A 14929-nucleotide genomic window follows, 5' to 3' on the forward strand; every position below is an offset into this window, starting at 1 on the left:
AAAAAAAAAAAATTAAAAAAAAAAAAAAAAAAAAAGTACCAGAAAAGGCTTAAAATGAGATAAAAAGTCAGGCTTTAAGAACAGCTGCTGAAGCTATCCCTGGTGACAGAGGGATGAATCTGTGTTCAAAGCCAAAGCTAAGAGCACCTGCAAGGCGCGAGCGTGGTGGTGGTGGGTGTTTAGAAAGGTCTAACTTCAAATCCTGGTTCTGCCACTCACAAGAGGGTTGCCCTTAAGGCAAGTTACTTAGCTTTCTTGGGAAGAATATGGTAAACTCAGAGGGTTGTTTGAAAACTGATGGACAAGTTATGTAAAGCATTTATCACAGCGCTTCGTCGATCAAGTATCCAACAAATGGTAGCTGCTGTCATGATAAATGGACCTAAGTATTCTTTGCATTTAGCTATAAAAGCATGCAACTATTTATCAACTATTCTTTGCCAGGCATTTCTGAGTACTGAGGAAAAAGGAAGATGTCTGCATTTCATAATCTGTCCTTTTGCAAGTAATTGACTCTTATTTCATACAACAGTATAACAAAGCACACATACCCCACCCCATATAATATGGCAAATTAACAAAATTTCCTGGATGTTTCCAACAGAATCTCCCAATGGTCTCTTCATTAACCTCCTGTCACTTACTGTTTGTGTTCCCTTTTCCCAATGTGTATGTAAAAGAACCTTCTTTGCTTTTAAATTGGAAAACAGAACATTTTAAAGCTTTGTTTTTGACTTCTAAAAGAATCACACTGAAATCAGAGAATGTGGTCTATCTTCGTTGGGATTTTACTTTATGTCCTAGAATGTAGTCAATTTTTGTAAATGTTTCTTGCCTGCTTGAGAAGACTATCTTTTCAAGAAATCCAAAATAGCCTGGCCGGTGTGGCTTAGTGGTTGAGTGTCAACCTATGAACCAGGAGGTCATGGTTCAATTCACAGTCAGGGCACATGCCCAGGTTGCGGGATCGATCCCCAGTGTGGGGTATACAGGAGGTAGCCGATCAATCAATGATTCTCTCATCGCTGATGTGCCTATATCTCTCTCCCTGTCCTTTCCTTTCTGAAATAAAAATATATATTAAAAAAAAATCCAAAATACTGGATGCAAGATTGGATTCTATATCCAAAATACCTCAATCTTGTTAAGAGTAATGTTGAAATCTTCTAAGTTGTTAACAATTTACTGTCTTTTGCCCTATGGACAACTAAGCCACAACTATGCTGAATCTTCCTTAGTTTTATTAAATCTGTTAGGAGCCCTGCTTGCACACAACATTCATTATAACTAAAAGCACGATCTTTATTGGGAAGATCTTTATTAGGCTAAATTGTATGAGTATGCTATAATTTTTTGGTATAGGTATGTAAGATGACTGTAATACTTTTCCTAAATACAGAAACTATAATAATTTAATCCATATTTTCTAGACTAATTCCAACGACTTTATGGTAATGAATTAATAATACAAAAAAGAAGTGCACTTGGCCTCCAGGGAGCACGCTTATGCCATTCCCTTTCTCTCCTCCACCGCGACCCCCAGCATGTGGTCCCAGGCTAACCCCCTGAATGTCTTCAAGCCCCCCTTCCTCCCCTTTTCTCTGACTTCCCAGTGAGCCAAAGCAGCCTAGCCCAGGCTCTCCTGTTGCTTCTTCTAGGCCAGTGGTTCTCAACCTGTGGGTCGTGACCCCTTTGGCGGTCGAACGACCCTTTCACAGGAGTCGCATAAGACCATCCTGCATATCAGATATTTACATTACGATTCATAACAGTAGCAACATTACAGTTATGAAGTAGCAACGAAAATAATTTTATGGTTGGGTCACAACATAAGGAACTGTATTTAAAGGGCCAGAAGGTTGAGAACCACTGTTCTAGGCCCTTCTTTGTTTCACTGCCCTAAAGTATGTTTTTGCTGCAGTTAATACATTCTTATTTGCTTTTCTACAAACAAACAAACAAAAACCCAACAACAAACAAAAAAAACAAGAGAGATTTGAAAAGCAAGTGTTCTATTTGACAACAGACAAGGTCTTCTTACCAGAAGACAATTGCATTTGAAAAAAACTGCATCCCCAACTGTTCCCAGGCCACTATACCTTCCCTTCCCCAGGGGAATTCCATGTCAGTTCTCAGTGAGACAGAGTAATAGATTCCTCATTATGATAACCTAGACTCTAGGTCAGTCAGTGATGGCGAACCTTTTGAGCTCGGCATGTCAGCATTTTGAAAAACCCTAACTTAACTCTGGTGCCGTGTCACATATAGAAATTTTTTGATATTTGCAACCATAGTAAAACAAAGATTTATATTTTTGATATTTATTTTATATGATTAAATGCCATTTAACAAAGAAAAATCAACCAAAAAAATGAGTTCGCGTGTCACCTCTGACACGCATGTCGTGTCATAGGTTCGCCATCACTGCTCTAGGTCCTACAGCAGTGGTTCTCAACCTTCGTAATGCCTCGACCCTTTAATACAGTTCATGTTGTGGTGACCCCCAACCATAAAATCATTTTCGTTGCTACTTCATAACTGTAATTTTGCTACTGTTATGAATCGTAATGTAAATATCTGATATGCAGGATGTATTTTCATTGTTACAAATTGAACATAATTAATCTCAAAAACAATATGTAATTATATATGTGTTTTCCGACGGTCTTAGGCAACCCCTGTGAAAGGGTGGTTCTACCGCCAAAGGGGTCTCGACCCACATGTTGAGAACCGCTGTCCTAGAGGAATCCACTCTATTCTTACCTCCTAAATTGGAACAGGAAAAGAAGTTAAACATTTACAGAACAGGTAGAGCCAATGTTAATAGGCTTGACGAAAATAAAATTAAATCAATAAACAGAATCTCAAGAACATATGAATTGACTGGAAAATAACTAACTTAGGTCTTGAATTTCAAGACAATTCCTGCAAAGGATCTGTACCAAACACTAAACCAATGTCATTCAGACCTCATTTTCTTCTTCTTCTTCTTTTTAAAAATATACTTTTATTGATTTCAGCAAGAGAGGGAGAGAGAGAAACTTCAATGATGAGAATCACTGATCAGCAGCCTCTTGCACACCCCACAATAGGGGTCGAGCCCACAACCCATCATGTGCCCTGACCGGGAATTGAACCGTGACCTCCTGGTTCATAGGTCAAAGCTCAACCACTGAGTCATGCCCGTGGGCCAGACCTCATTTTCTTAAATCAAAATTCTTTTTAGTATAAGTGGCAGAAAACAGAAGACCTACGTATCAGTATTTATGGGTTCAGGGACACTAAACACACACACACACACACACACACACACACACACACACACACACACACACATTTATTTCAGAGAGGAAGGAAGAGGGAGAGATAGAAACATCAATGATGAGAGAGAATCACTGATTGCCTCTTGCACGCCCCACACTGGGGATTGAGACTGCAACCAGGGCATGTTACCTTACTGGGAATCCAACCGTGACCTCCTGGTTCATAGGTTGATGCTCAACCACTGAGCCAAGCCGGCTGGTGACACTAAGTATTTTAACTCTATTTCATATATTCAGATACTTCCGCTGGATACATTTGGGTCAGGAACATAAGGCAAACCAGAATGACAGAGATTTTTTAATTAAAAAACATTAATAACGAAGTGGAAAGTAAATTACTAAACTCTTAATTCTTAGTCAGCTGTAAGAGGCTGAACCCCAAGGAAGAAAAAAAAAAAATCACCAAAAAGTGAGGTTATATCTAGCTAATCTTTTTCCTTCCATCTGATGATGCCTACTTGCGTTTAATAAATCTATGCTATAGTATAATTTAATGTCATCCTAAACCTTAAAAGCTATAAATAAATTTCACAAAAGAGTAAAATATGTATTATTTCCACTAGCACATTGGATTTTTCCCTACTACTTACCTGACTCGCCACTGCTGGCTGGTGGGAGGTCATCAAAAAGCAAAGGTCCGCCTGGTCCTGAAACACAGCAGGACACTCAGTGAGCCCACAAAACCTGGGTAAGGCATAAGTGTCAGAATCCATCCCACCAGGACGCCTATGCAGGTCACTGACATAAACTCAAAACTCTGTGTCAATCCAGTGGCAATTCACACTGCGGTAAATAATTTCTTTTAAAGTCCTATCATTGAAAGGAAACAAAAACCTGCCTTACGGAGTTACATCATATTTCAGCTATAATATACTCAAATGAACCAGAGAAAACTGCTCAACATTTCACGCAGTTTCTCAGAGCTAGCAACTAGTGGATTTTTCTGCCTTACCTGATGCCATGGATTCAAAACTTAAGACAGTCCAACACCTAAAACATCTGTGTGTTGAAAATGGGGGAAAGGGAAAAAGATTGAGACAACTACAATCCCAGGATGACACGTTGACACACACCTGGGAGAGCCTGAAGACTGTACCTGAGTCAGTACTGCTGGCCGGAGGGAGGTCGTCAAAGAGCAGAGATCCTTTCTGAGCTTCTTTCCCTAGGACACGGAACACCTGCTTAGACTGCGCTTGGGCATCAGCCAGGATGGCTTTTCAAAGGGGGAGACTTTGACATAGGTTTGCTGTTAAGGTCAAATTTTCTCCTCCCATGGGAAAAAATTTATTTTTAAAATATTTTCTTCACTGCTATTTAATATGGACACTTGTTTCCAACAGTTACAATCAACAACAAAAAAGCAATAAAAATGACCCAACAGGCATTATAAGGGCCAATGGGTATTTTGAGAAAAACATTCTTCTTGATACCATAATTTCATTACTAAAAGCAACCATTAAAAAACAAAACAAAACATTTTTATTGATTTCAGAGAGGAAGGGAAGAGGGAGAGAGACAGAAACAGCAATGATGAAAGAGAATCACAGATCAGGTGCCTCCTGCATGCCTCCTCCTGGGGGTCAAGCCAGCAACCCGGGCATGTGCCCTGACTGGGAATTGAACCATGACTTCCCAGTTCAGTGATGGCGAACCTATGACACACGTGTCAGAGGTGACACGCGAACTCATTTTTTTGGTTGATTTTTCTTTGTTAAATGGCTTTTAAATATATAAAATAAATATCAAAAATATAAATCTTTGTTTTACTATGGTTGCAAATATCAAAAAATTTCTATATGTGACATGGCACCAGAGTTAAGTTAGGGTTTTTCAAAATGCTGACACGCCGAGCTCAAAAGGTTCGCCATCACTGTCCTAGTTCATAGGTCGATGCTCAACCACTGAGCCACACCAGTTGGGCCAGTAATCAACATTTAAAAATAAAAATTTTTAAATGAACCCTGGGAAGACAAAAACTGATTTTAGAGTAAGAAAATAATGTATACCTCAAGATATAAATTCAGTGCCTAGTAGATTTGTCTCAGTGGATAAAGCGCCAGCCTGCGGTCCGAAGGGTCCCGGGTTCGATTATGGTCAAGGGAACGTACCTTGGTTGCAGGCTCCTCCCCTGCCTGGGCCCTGGTCAGGGCTCGTGCAGGAGGCAACCAATCAGTGTGTTTCTCTCTCTTTTCCTCTCTCTAAAAATCAATGGAAAAATATCTTCGGGCGAGGATTACCAACCACCCCATCCCCCCAAAAAAGATATAAATTCGGCGATAGAGGGATTCTCCAAAGATCTATAGATCTTAAAAATTCCCATTTCAATAACATTCTGAATTAACCACAAAGTAAAATCTCAAAGCACAGAAATAAGAGGCTGAGGGAACCCTATACCTTAACTTGGTGCCTCCAGCCCAGTATCCAATTCAATACAAATCCATGGAAAAGATAAAGAATTTCAGAAACTCCAAGATAAACGCAGGAGAGAGCCAGGCACATTTTTAAATTTAAAAATCTGAATGATAACACAACAGAGTACTTTGTCTTTAATGTTTTATACTCAATTTTCCCTTTCCACACAAAATTTAATTACAATTCCTTCTTCTCCAGCTTCCCCCCCAAATCTCTATTTATGCTATTAAATACATGAATTGGCACCCACAGGGCTCAAAATGAAGGTGCGCACATCCCATGAAGTTCCACATACTGTCTCAAGACAGGCTCTGTCCCATCTCCTATTCCTTGGAGTTCAAGGACAGAAATGTGCTCACTGAAAATCCAAAGCATCCATACTGTCTTTTTGCTTCTATATAGATATGAACTGGGTACCAATTCTATTCTTTTAAAAACAAAAACTTTAATTAAAATTTATAAACTCCAAGGAAGGAAATTTCTTCAGGAGTCTTTAGGTCAGAAATACCTTAAATACCTGATAAATTCCTGATTTAATAAAAAATAACTCTTCTGCCCTAACTGGTTTGGCTCAGTGGATAGAGCATCGGCCTGCGGACTCAAAGGTCCCAGGTTCGATTCCGGTCAAGGGCATGTACCTTGGTTGCGGGCACATCCCCAGTAAGGAGCGTGCAGGAGGCAGCTAATCGATGTTTCTCTCTCATCAATGTTTCTAACTCTCTATCCCTCTCCCTTCCTCTCTGGGAAAAATCAACAAAATATATTTTTTAAAAATTAAAAAACAAAAAACTCTTCTGCTTTATACATCTAACTCAAATGGGAAATAACTACTAAGCCCTGGCCGGTTTTGCTCAGTGGATAGAGTGTCAGCCTGCGAACTCAAGGGTCCCAGGTTCAATTCCGGTCAAGGGCATGTACCTTGGTTGCAGGCACATCCCCAGTAGGGAGTGTGCAGGAGGCAGCTGATCGATGTCTCTCTCTCATCGATGTTTCTAACTCTCTATCCCTCTCCCTTCCTCTCTGTAAAAAATCAATAAAATATAAAAAAAGAAAATAACTACTAATTAAAGTATATCCTAATTCCTCAGTATTACCCTTAACATATTAAGTAGTTGCAAATACTTTCATTTTTCTCACAAGCAACATAAAGACTCTGGGAAGTATTCAAAAGCAGCATTAGAAGGCCATTAAAAGGCATTCAGCGTAACCGCTTACTCACGAGGAGTACAGGAGAAGGCCAACCTGAAGAACAGCCACGCCTTCCAGCTGTGTCAGGTCAGATATTAAGTTCTGAATTAAACTTCTCAGCTAAATCAGGTCGTTTCACTGCCAGTGTCCAATGCAGGAAGTCCTCTTTTACCCAGGTAACACATTTCCAGTCTTGCAAGAATTAATTCCTCACAAGAGTTTTTTTCCAGCTTGAGAATTAGCCTGACCCCTCTTCTTTGGTTACAATAGTTTTCAATATGTGTGCTGCAAGAATTTTTAAAACATGCAATACCTAACTACTAGTCAGAGACACTGATCTCTTTTTCCTTAGAGTGTCAAATAAAAAAAATGACAGTCAACACAATAGTTGTCCGATGTGAATGAATCAAAATTATACCTATTTTTGGTTCAGATTGGCAAAAAAACATTTTTGGCATGCTGCAGAATTTTGGTAATAAGTTTATGTGTGCCATTACATGAAAAGGGTTGAAATCGCTGGACTAAGATAGTGTCCCAAACTGGGCATCACCCCAAAGACGGCCTATCTCCTACTGCTGAATGGAATGAGCCTCTCCTCTCCCCATCTTTCTCACTCTGGAATACGGAGTGATATTTCCATTAAAAACATGAGATTACCTCACATTTTTGTTGGCCACACTGAGAATAACTTATAAAAATGATAATTAACATTTACTGCCTTCCAGGCACTGTTGTAGTGCTCTCCATATTTTAATACATTTAATTCCTGTAATACTCTTAGATACTATTGTTACCTACTGATGGTGAGACTGAGGCACTTTAAGATAAATACCTGCCCAAAAGAGCCAGTGATGAGTGAGGACTCAAAGCCAGGCACCCCGGTTTTCCCAATCCATGCTCTCAGTAAGGTGCTACATTATCTCCACACATAGGCACTGTTCCAGGAACTACTGCAAGTTAAAGGACCATCTCATTTAACCTTACAACAATCCCATAAAAATAATCCCAAGGCTCTGAAAGATCACTGGAATATCTTCTGCATCAATAAAAGGATCAAACTTAGTAATACCTTGCATCTGGATTCTATAAATCAATCAATCAATCAATCAATCAATCAATCCGTACGTCTTAGATGCTAAAGGTTGCTATCCTATATAATAATCCCATATAATAAAAGGCTAATATGCAATGATGTGCGCTGACCACAAGGGGGCGTGTGTGGAACATGGCGGGCGTTGGCCACAGTGGGATGGTGGAGCAGGTGAGTGGGGGCACCAGACCAAGGTGGGGCACTGCTGGTCACTGTCATTGGGGTGAGCCTCTGGTGGTTACTGAAAATTCTCTGCTCCTGCGCCACAGTCCTGCCTGGTGCTCACACCTGCTGCCGGCCCCACTCATACCCACTGCCGGTCCCGATCACTCGGCGCCATCAGCGGGTGCGAGCAGCAGCTACTGGCCCTGCTCGCCCCTGAAGGCTTCTCCACCTTCCCCCATTCTTGAGGGGCAATCAGGGCAGCAGCCGTGGCTTGCACCCGCTGACAGCACTGGCCCCGCTCGTGCCTGCTGCTGGTGCCGGCCCCAATTGCTCTGTGCTGTCAGCAGGTGCGAGTGGGACCAGTGCCGTCAGTGCGTGGGAGCGGCGGGAGCGGGGCTGCCAGCAGACAGGGGACCAGGGGCCATGGCAGGAGGGGCTGGGCGGGGCGCAGAGGATGGGCCAAGACCCGCCCCTGTGCCTACTGCAGCCTTGTGGCCCACAGTTCCTTTCAATGTGCACCAATTTGTGCACTGGGCCCCTATTGTACAATAAAAAGATTAGTTTGCCTAACCAGTTTTTAAAAAAAATATATTTTTATTGATATTTTACAGAGAGGAAGGGAGAGGGATAGAGAGTTAGAAACATGGATGAGAGAGAGACATCAATCAGCTGCCTCCTGCACACGCCCCAATGGGGATGTGCCCGCAACCAAGGTACATGACCTTGACCGGAATCGAACCTGGGACCCTTCAGTCCGCAGGCCGATGCTCTTATCCACTGAGCCAAACCGGTTAGGGCCTAACCAGTTTTTTATGCCTGAATTTTCTCTTCAACTACAAATGCAAAACATGTTTTCCAAACACAAGGTATTAGAAAAAGGCCCTACCTCTCCACCACACTCCTGGACCACAGTAACAGTTGAGTGCATAAGTTCCATTTTCCTTTATGCTCATGTACTTGAGTATGTTGAGCAAAGGACATCCTGGACATCACTCATTCACAGGGTCACCAGAAGTCAGAGCCAACTCAAGGGCATTTTAACACCCAGCACCCACACTTGTGTATGTGCATTTTAATTTTTAAAAGGTAGAAGTATTCTGTACACAATATTCTATGTTGCGTTGTTCACGTAAGCCATCAGGGCATGGTCCAGGCCAGCACACCTGGGTCAGTCATTCTTTCCAATAGCTTCACACTATTCTATAGGGGAAGTAGTGCCCTTCACTTGTCAAATTCCCTTACTGACAGGCATGCAAGCTGATTCTGTTTTGTTTTTTTTTACATGACAAACAATGCCACAATAAATAACCTTAGACATAGATACTTCATCTGCTAGAATGCTTAAGGTCTGAGTAGTTTAAATTTAACAGGTGCCAAAAGCTGTTCCAAAAAATATTGTGGTAACTTCCACTCCCAACATACTTCACGAAAATGTCCATTCCTTGATATCCTCACCACTATGCTGCCAATTCTTAAAACTGATGAGTGAAAAACATGGTACATCAGTGATCTGCTCCTTTCCTCCATGACTCAGGAAGCTGAGCACAGGACTGGCTCCTGTTTGTGGGCTACTTCCATTTCTTCTTCCATGACCTATCAGGATATAGCCTTTGATGATTTTTCTAATGGGTATCTGCCTTTTTCCTATTTGTATGAGCCATTCACTTATTAGAGATAGTAAACTTCAGTAATATGCATTGTCGTGGTATTTTGTCCTGCAGAAATTTTTATCTTTACATAGTTAAACCCATTTTAATTTTTATGACTAGAGTTTTTTCTTGCTTAACCCTGAAGTCTTACAATTAGTCTAAGTTATTTCTAATATTTTAACATTTATTTTATATATAGATGTCCAATTTTAAAAGAAATATTTTGAAAATGGCCTGCCAAGCAAATATGTATTTAGTCCTTGACAGCTGGCAAAGTGTACTGGTGTAATAACCTTAAGTGAAAGAACTACTCTATAACACTAAAACTGAGTTATTGCCAAAGTAACTTTAAACCAGGACACCTTTAACTTGTTTGAAATATCAAACATAAGCTGTCAATATTTTTTAAAATGTTTTTATTGATTTTTAGAGAGAGAGATAAAGGGAGAGGGATATAGAAACATCATCAATCGGCTGCCTCCTGCACGCCCCCTACCAAGGATCAAATCCACAAACCTGCAACCCAGGCATGTGCCCTAATCAGGAATCAAACTGGTGATCTCTTGGTTCCTGGGTCAATGCTCAACAGCTGAGAACACCAGCCCAGGAAAGCAGTCAATTTAAAAGACATCAAGTCAAAAAAATAAAGACATCAAAAAACAGCACTCTAGCCGAAACCGGTTTGGCTCAGTGGATAGAGCGTCGGCCTGCGGACTGAAAGGTCCCGGGTTTGATTCCGGTCAAGGGCGTGTACCTGGGTTGCGGGCACATCCCCAGTGGGAGATGTGCAGGAGGCAGCTGGTCGATGTTTCTCTCTCATCGATGTTTCTAACTCTCTATCTCTCTCCCTTCCTCTCTGTAAAAAATCAATAAAATATATTTAAAAAATAAATAAAATAAAATAAAAACCCACCCTGGATTTAAAAAAACAAAACAAAACAAAAAAAACAGCACTCTAGAACTATGATATAGCTGAGAAGTTATTTCTGTCTGATATCAACAAACATACTTCCTCTTTTGGTAAACTATACACACAACTTAGGTTTGAACTGTGCATGTCCACTTACACACAGATATTTTTAACTAACCCGCACAGGTCAAGAGTCACCTCTGCAGTTGGGAGTCCATACACACAGAGGGCAGGCTGTAGTCATATATGCAGTTACAGAAATTTCCATTGTGTGGGAGGTTGGTGCCCCTAACCTCTGTACTGTTTCAACTGTGTGTGCGTAAACCTGATTCAGCAATCAAATCCGTAAATACTAGGACAAAAAAAATACTAATTTAGCACAAAATCTGAAAAAATTTATAAGCACACCTTGCTTCACTGTGCTCCCCTTCATTGGGCTTCACAGGTATTACCTTTTTTTACCAACTGAAGGCAAGACCCTCCACCTGCAAAAAGATTACTGACTCACTTTATCGAGATGCTTTATTACAGTGGTCTGGATCTGAAACTTCAGTATCTCCAAGGTATGCCTATCATGTGTTCTTTCTATATTTTTTTTTTCAAACCATAAATAATTAAGAAGCTTAAAGGTGTGATGTTTAAAACAAAAATCATAGAACAAAATACACTTGATGTATCTGAACAGTGTGATATTTCCTCCCATTGGACACTTAGTGTTTTCACAAAATCCAGTTAAGAGTGCGTTTTCTCCTTTTAAATAGCTGTTAAAGAGCTTACACACCTCTACTGAGCACGTGCTGCACCCTGCGCTAAGCCCTGTATAGGTAGTGCTCTCCTACCTGACAGTGGCAGGAACAGCCACAGAAAGCAGTTAATAAGAACAGAGTTGGGATGTGAAACTAGTCAGATCACATGTCCTGAACAATCCTTGTTTCCTGCACAGCTCAGAAATTTGTGATCCCACACACCATGTGTGAGGGTCACGATGGTGCAGTTCAACCCATCCTTCCATCCACTTTATGATGCCAACATTATTTTCTTTTCACTTATTCCATTTTTAATTTCTGAAACAAAGTGTGGCACCTTGTTGGTTTAACTAACTGCCTGTCAAGAGAACTGTGATCCCAATACTGTCTCTCACTTTTAGTACTTACCCCTCTCAGCTTCCCATCATCTACAAACATACACATCTTCTTTATTTATAAAGCTGTTTTAAAAAATACATACAGCCAAGCAGGGCCTGTGACTATGTCAGTGCCCTTCTGGAAGGCAGGGAGACTTCACTAATCCATTCCAGGGAAGGGGGGTTTTGAACACCATGCATGCAGCCCCCTGGCTCCTCAACCAGAGTTGGAGATGCCCTCCCCCACTGTAGCTGGTCACAGGCTACCAACTTGTAAACCAGTGTGGCTCCGCTGGTTGAGCATCAATTGTCTCATGCACCAAAAGGTCACCAGTTTGATTTCCAGTCAGGGCACACGGCCAGGCAGGCTCTATCCCAAACATTGATGTTTCTCTCTCTCCCAAATCAATAAAAACAGCCCAGCGACATGGTTCAGTGGCTGAGCATCAGCCTATGAACCAGGAGGTCACGATTCGATTTCCAGTCAGGGTACATGCCCATGTCCGGGGTGCAAGCTCCATCCCCAGTTGGGGGCATGCAGGAGGCAGCTGATCAATGATTCTCTCTCATCATTGATGTTTCTCTCCTTCCTTCCTCTCTGAAATCAATAAAAATACATTAAAAAAATCAATAAAAACATATTTTAAAAAGTTGTTAGGATCTTCACCAGGATGTAAACTACAACATAGGGAATCTACCTATCTATATATCTATCTATATATAAAACCTTAATATGCAAATAGACCAACAGAGGAACAATCGAACCGGTCGCTATGATGTACTCTGACCACCAGGAGGCACGCACGGAAAATGGCGGTTGTTGGCAGCAGCGGGATGGTGGAGCAGGTGAGCGGGGATGCCAGACCAAGGTGGAGCGCTGGTCCCTGTCATTGGGGTGAGCCTCTGGCGGTTTTTGAAAATTCTTTGCTCCCACATGCCACAGTCCCATCCGGTGCTCGCACCTACTGTCAGTGCCAGCCCCGCTTGCACCCGCTGCCGGCGCCCAGTCGCCCCCTCTCGCACCTGCTGCCAGTGCCACAGCCACCGCTTGCACCCACTGCCAATGCCGGCCCCGCTCACACCTGCTGCCGGCCCTGATCACCCCTGATGGCTTCTCCACCTCCCCCTGCTCCTGAGGGGCGATTGGGGCAGTAGCCGCGCTAGCACCTGCTGACGGCGCTGGCCCTGTTCCCAGCCGCTGCTGGTGCCAGCCCCAATTGCTCTGTGCCATCAGCGGGTATGAGCAGGGCCGGCACTGTCAGCCAGTGGGAGCAGTGCCAGCGGGACCAGGGGCCACAGCAGGAGGGGCCGGGTGGGGGCGCAGAGGATGGGCCGAGACCCGCCCCTGTGCCCACCGCAGCCTAGCGGCCCACAGTTCCTTTCAAGGTGCAAAAATTTGTGCACTGGGTCCCTCGTATATAAATAAAAAGCTAACATGTAAAGTGTCCCCTCAGGAGTTTGACCTGGAGACTAGAAGTCCGATCGCTCGCTATGACGTGCGCTGACCACCAGGGGGGCGGCATGAAATGAAGGAAGGCCCCGGCCAGGCCTAGGGACCCTACCTGTGCACAAATTTCATGCACCAGGCCTCTAGTATAGTCAATAATATTGTAATAACTACGCTGTGCATTGTGCCAGATGGGCAATAAACTTATGGGGGGATCATTTTCAAGTTACATAAATGTCTGATCACTATGTTGTACACCTGGAAACTAATATAATATTGTCAACTGTAACTGAAAATAAAAAAAACCCATTTTTTAAAAAGTTGTCTGGTTGTTGTATCATCTCAAGGATGCCTTCCTCTAAGCAGGCCCAAATTGATTTCAGGTAAAAAGTTATATATATATATTTTTTAATGAAAAGCTTATAGGCACATCTGTGAATCTAAACTCTGCCCCAAACATAGTTAGATACAAGTTATACTCCAACAACAAAGTAAAAATGACTGCATACACAAAGCCACAGTTTTTATGCACAACTAGAACAATTCAGAAAACGAATGGCTTCTGTACCAGCACAATGGTCCCCGGGGAAAAGCATGGTGCCATTACAGGGAATAATGGCAGACAGAGACTGGCCAGGCTGTTCCCACGTGACAAGCCAGCATCCAGGCCACGTGAATGACAGAAGCACCCCCGTTCCAGTGCCCCAAGATGCAGTGCTCCTCCACACTGGTCTGCTCCGACTGGAGGGCTAGATGTTCCCCCTTTGCGCATATCGCTGCCTGCCTGGAACCTCTGCCAATCACAAGTCTACCCGTCTTTACTAGCAGAGGCCCAATTCCAGCACCGCTTTCCTTCCCACTCTGTCCTGCAACACTCAGCAGTTCCCACGGTCCTTAACTTTTGCCAGTTATCACTGCAATCACTTGCATTCAGAACTAAGCTCTTAGAAAGCAAAGGCTGGCTCTTATTCACCCTCGTGTCCCCCGCAGTAGCAGTTCTGAACCCGCCTTCTCCGGACTCCGGCTGAGCAGGCCCGGCAAAATCCCCTGGGGACTTAACAGACTCAGGGCCCAGCCCCAGACTTTCCGATTTAGTGGGGATGAGCCTGGAAATCTGTATTTGTTTTTCAAGTGTTCCAGGTTTTCTGCCAACAAGTCGGGTTTGGAAGTAAGGTCTCACCTGCAAATGCAGCACGGAAACGTCAACAGGATTTGTCCAATTAAAACCCGGACACACAGCAATAACCAAGGCACTGGTCTCCAACGGCTACTGCGTGAGGCTCAAACCCCAGCCTGAAGGAACTCACCCCCGCGGTCAGGGCCCGGCGATGGGTGGACCTGGGCTGGTGCTCCTGACTCTGGGGAGAGGGAGACTTCCCGAGACCCGGGAAACTACTATCAACCGAAAAACCAGAGACGCACAGAGGATGATTCAAAAACACGAAAGATAACGCTGGCGATTCCTTCAATCTCTGGGGTCAAAACAAACCAAAACAAAACCCTGAACTTGTACACGCCCGCGCGGAAAAACGTTGCTCCAGGGAAAAGCGATTCAGACCCAGGCCGGAGGGCTGCGGGCTAGCGGCCCCTGACGCCGCGCCACGTGCGAAGGCGGAGGGACT

General features: G+C 43.0%; 1 protein-coding gene across 5 annotated transcripts in view; it reads right to left on the reverse strand.

Annotated features, from left to right (window-relative positions):
• Positions 1 to 14918, reverse strand: part of ILKAP (integrin-linked kinase-associated serine/threonine phosphatase) — a 32390-nt gene extending 17472 nt beyond the window's left edge. For 2 of the 5 annotated variants that reach the window (XM_014537635.1, XM_014537632.1), the window contains exons 1-3: positions 11146 to 11185; positions 4420 to 4485; positions 3914 to 3970 (exon numbers count right to left, since the gene is read on the reverse strand). In XM_014537635.1, the coding sequence (XP_014393121.1) occupies positions 3914 to 3970; positions 4420 to 4485; positions 11146 to 11170 (148 nt within the window). In that variant the 5' untranslated portion in view covers positions 11171 to 11185. Of the gene's footprint in view, positions 1 to 3913; positions 3971 to 4275; positions 4323 to 4396; positions 4486 to 11145; positions 11186 to 14487 lie in introns of those variants that run through there. The other 3 variants (XM_014537634.1, XM_014537633.1, XM_014537631.1) reach the window with 3 other exon arrangements.
• Positions 14919 to 14929: the final 11 nt, after the last annotated feature.

The sequence above is a fragment of the Myotis brandtii genome, unplaced genomic scaffold (assembly GCF_000412655.1).
Source record: "Myotis brandtii unplaced genomic scaffold, ASM41265v1 scaffold180, whole genome shotgun sequence".
Taxonomy (NCBI): Eukaryota; Metazoa; Chordata; class Mammalia; order Chiroptera; family Vespertilionidae; genus Myotis; species Myotis brandtii.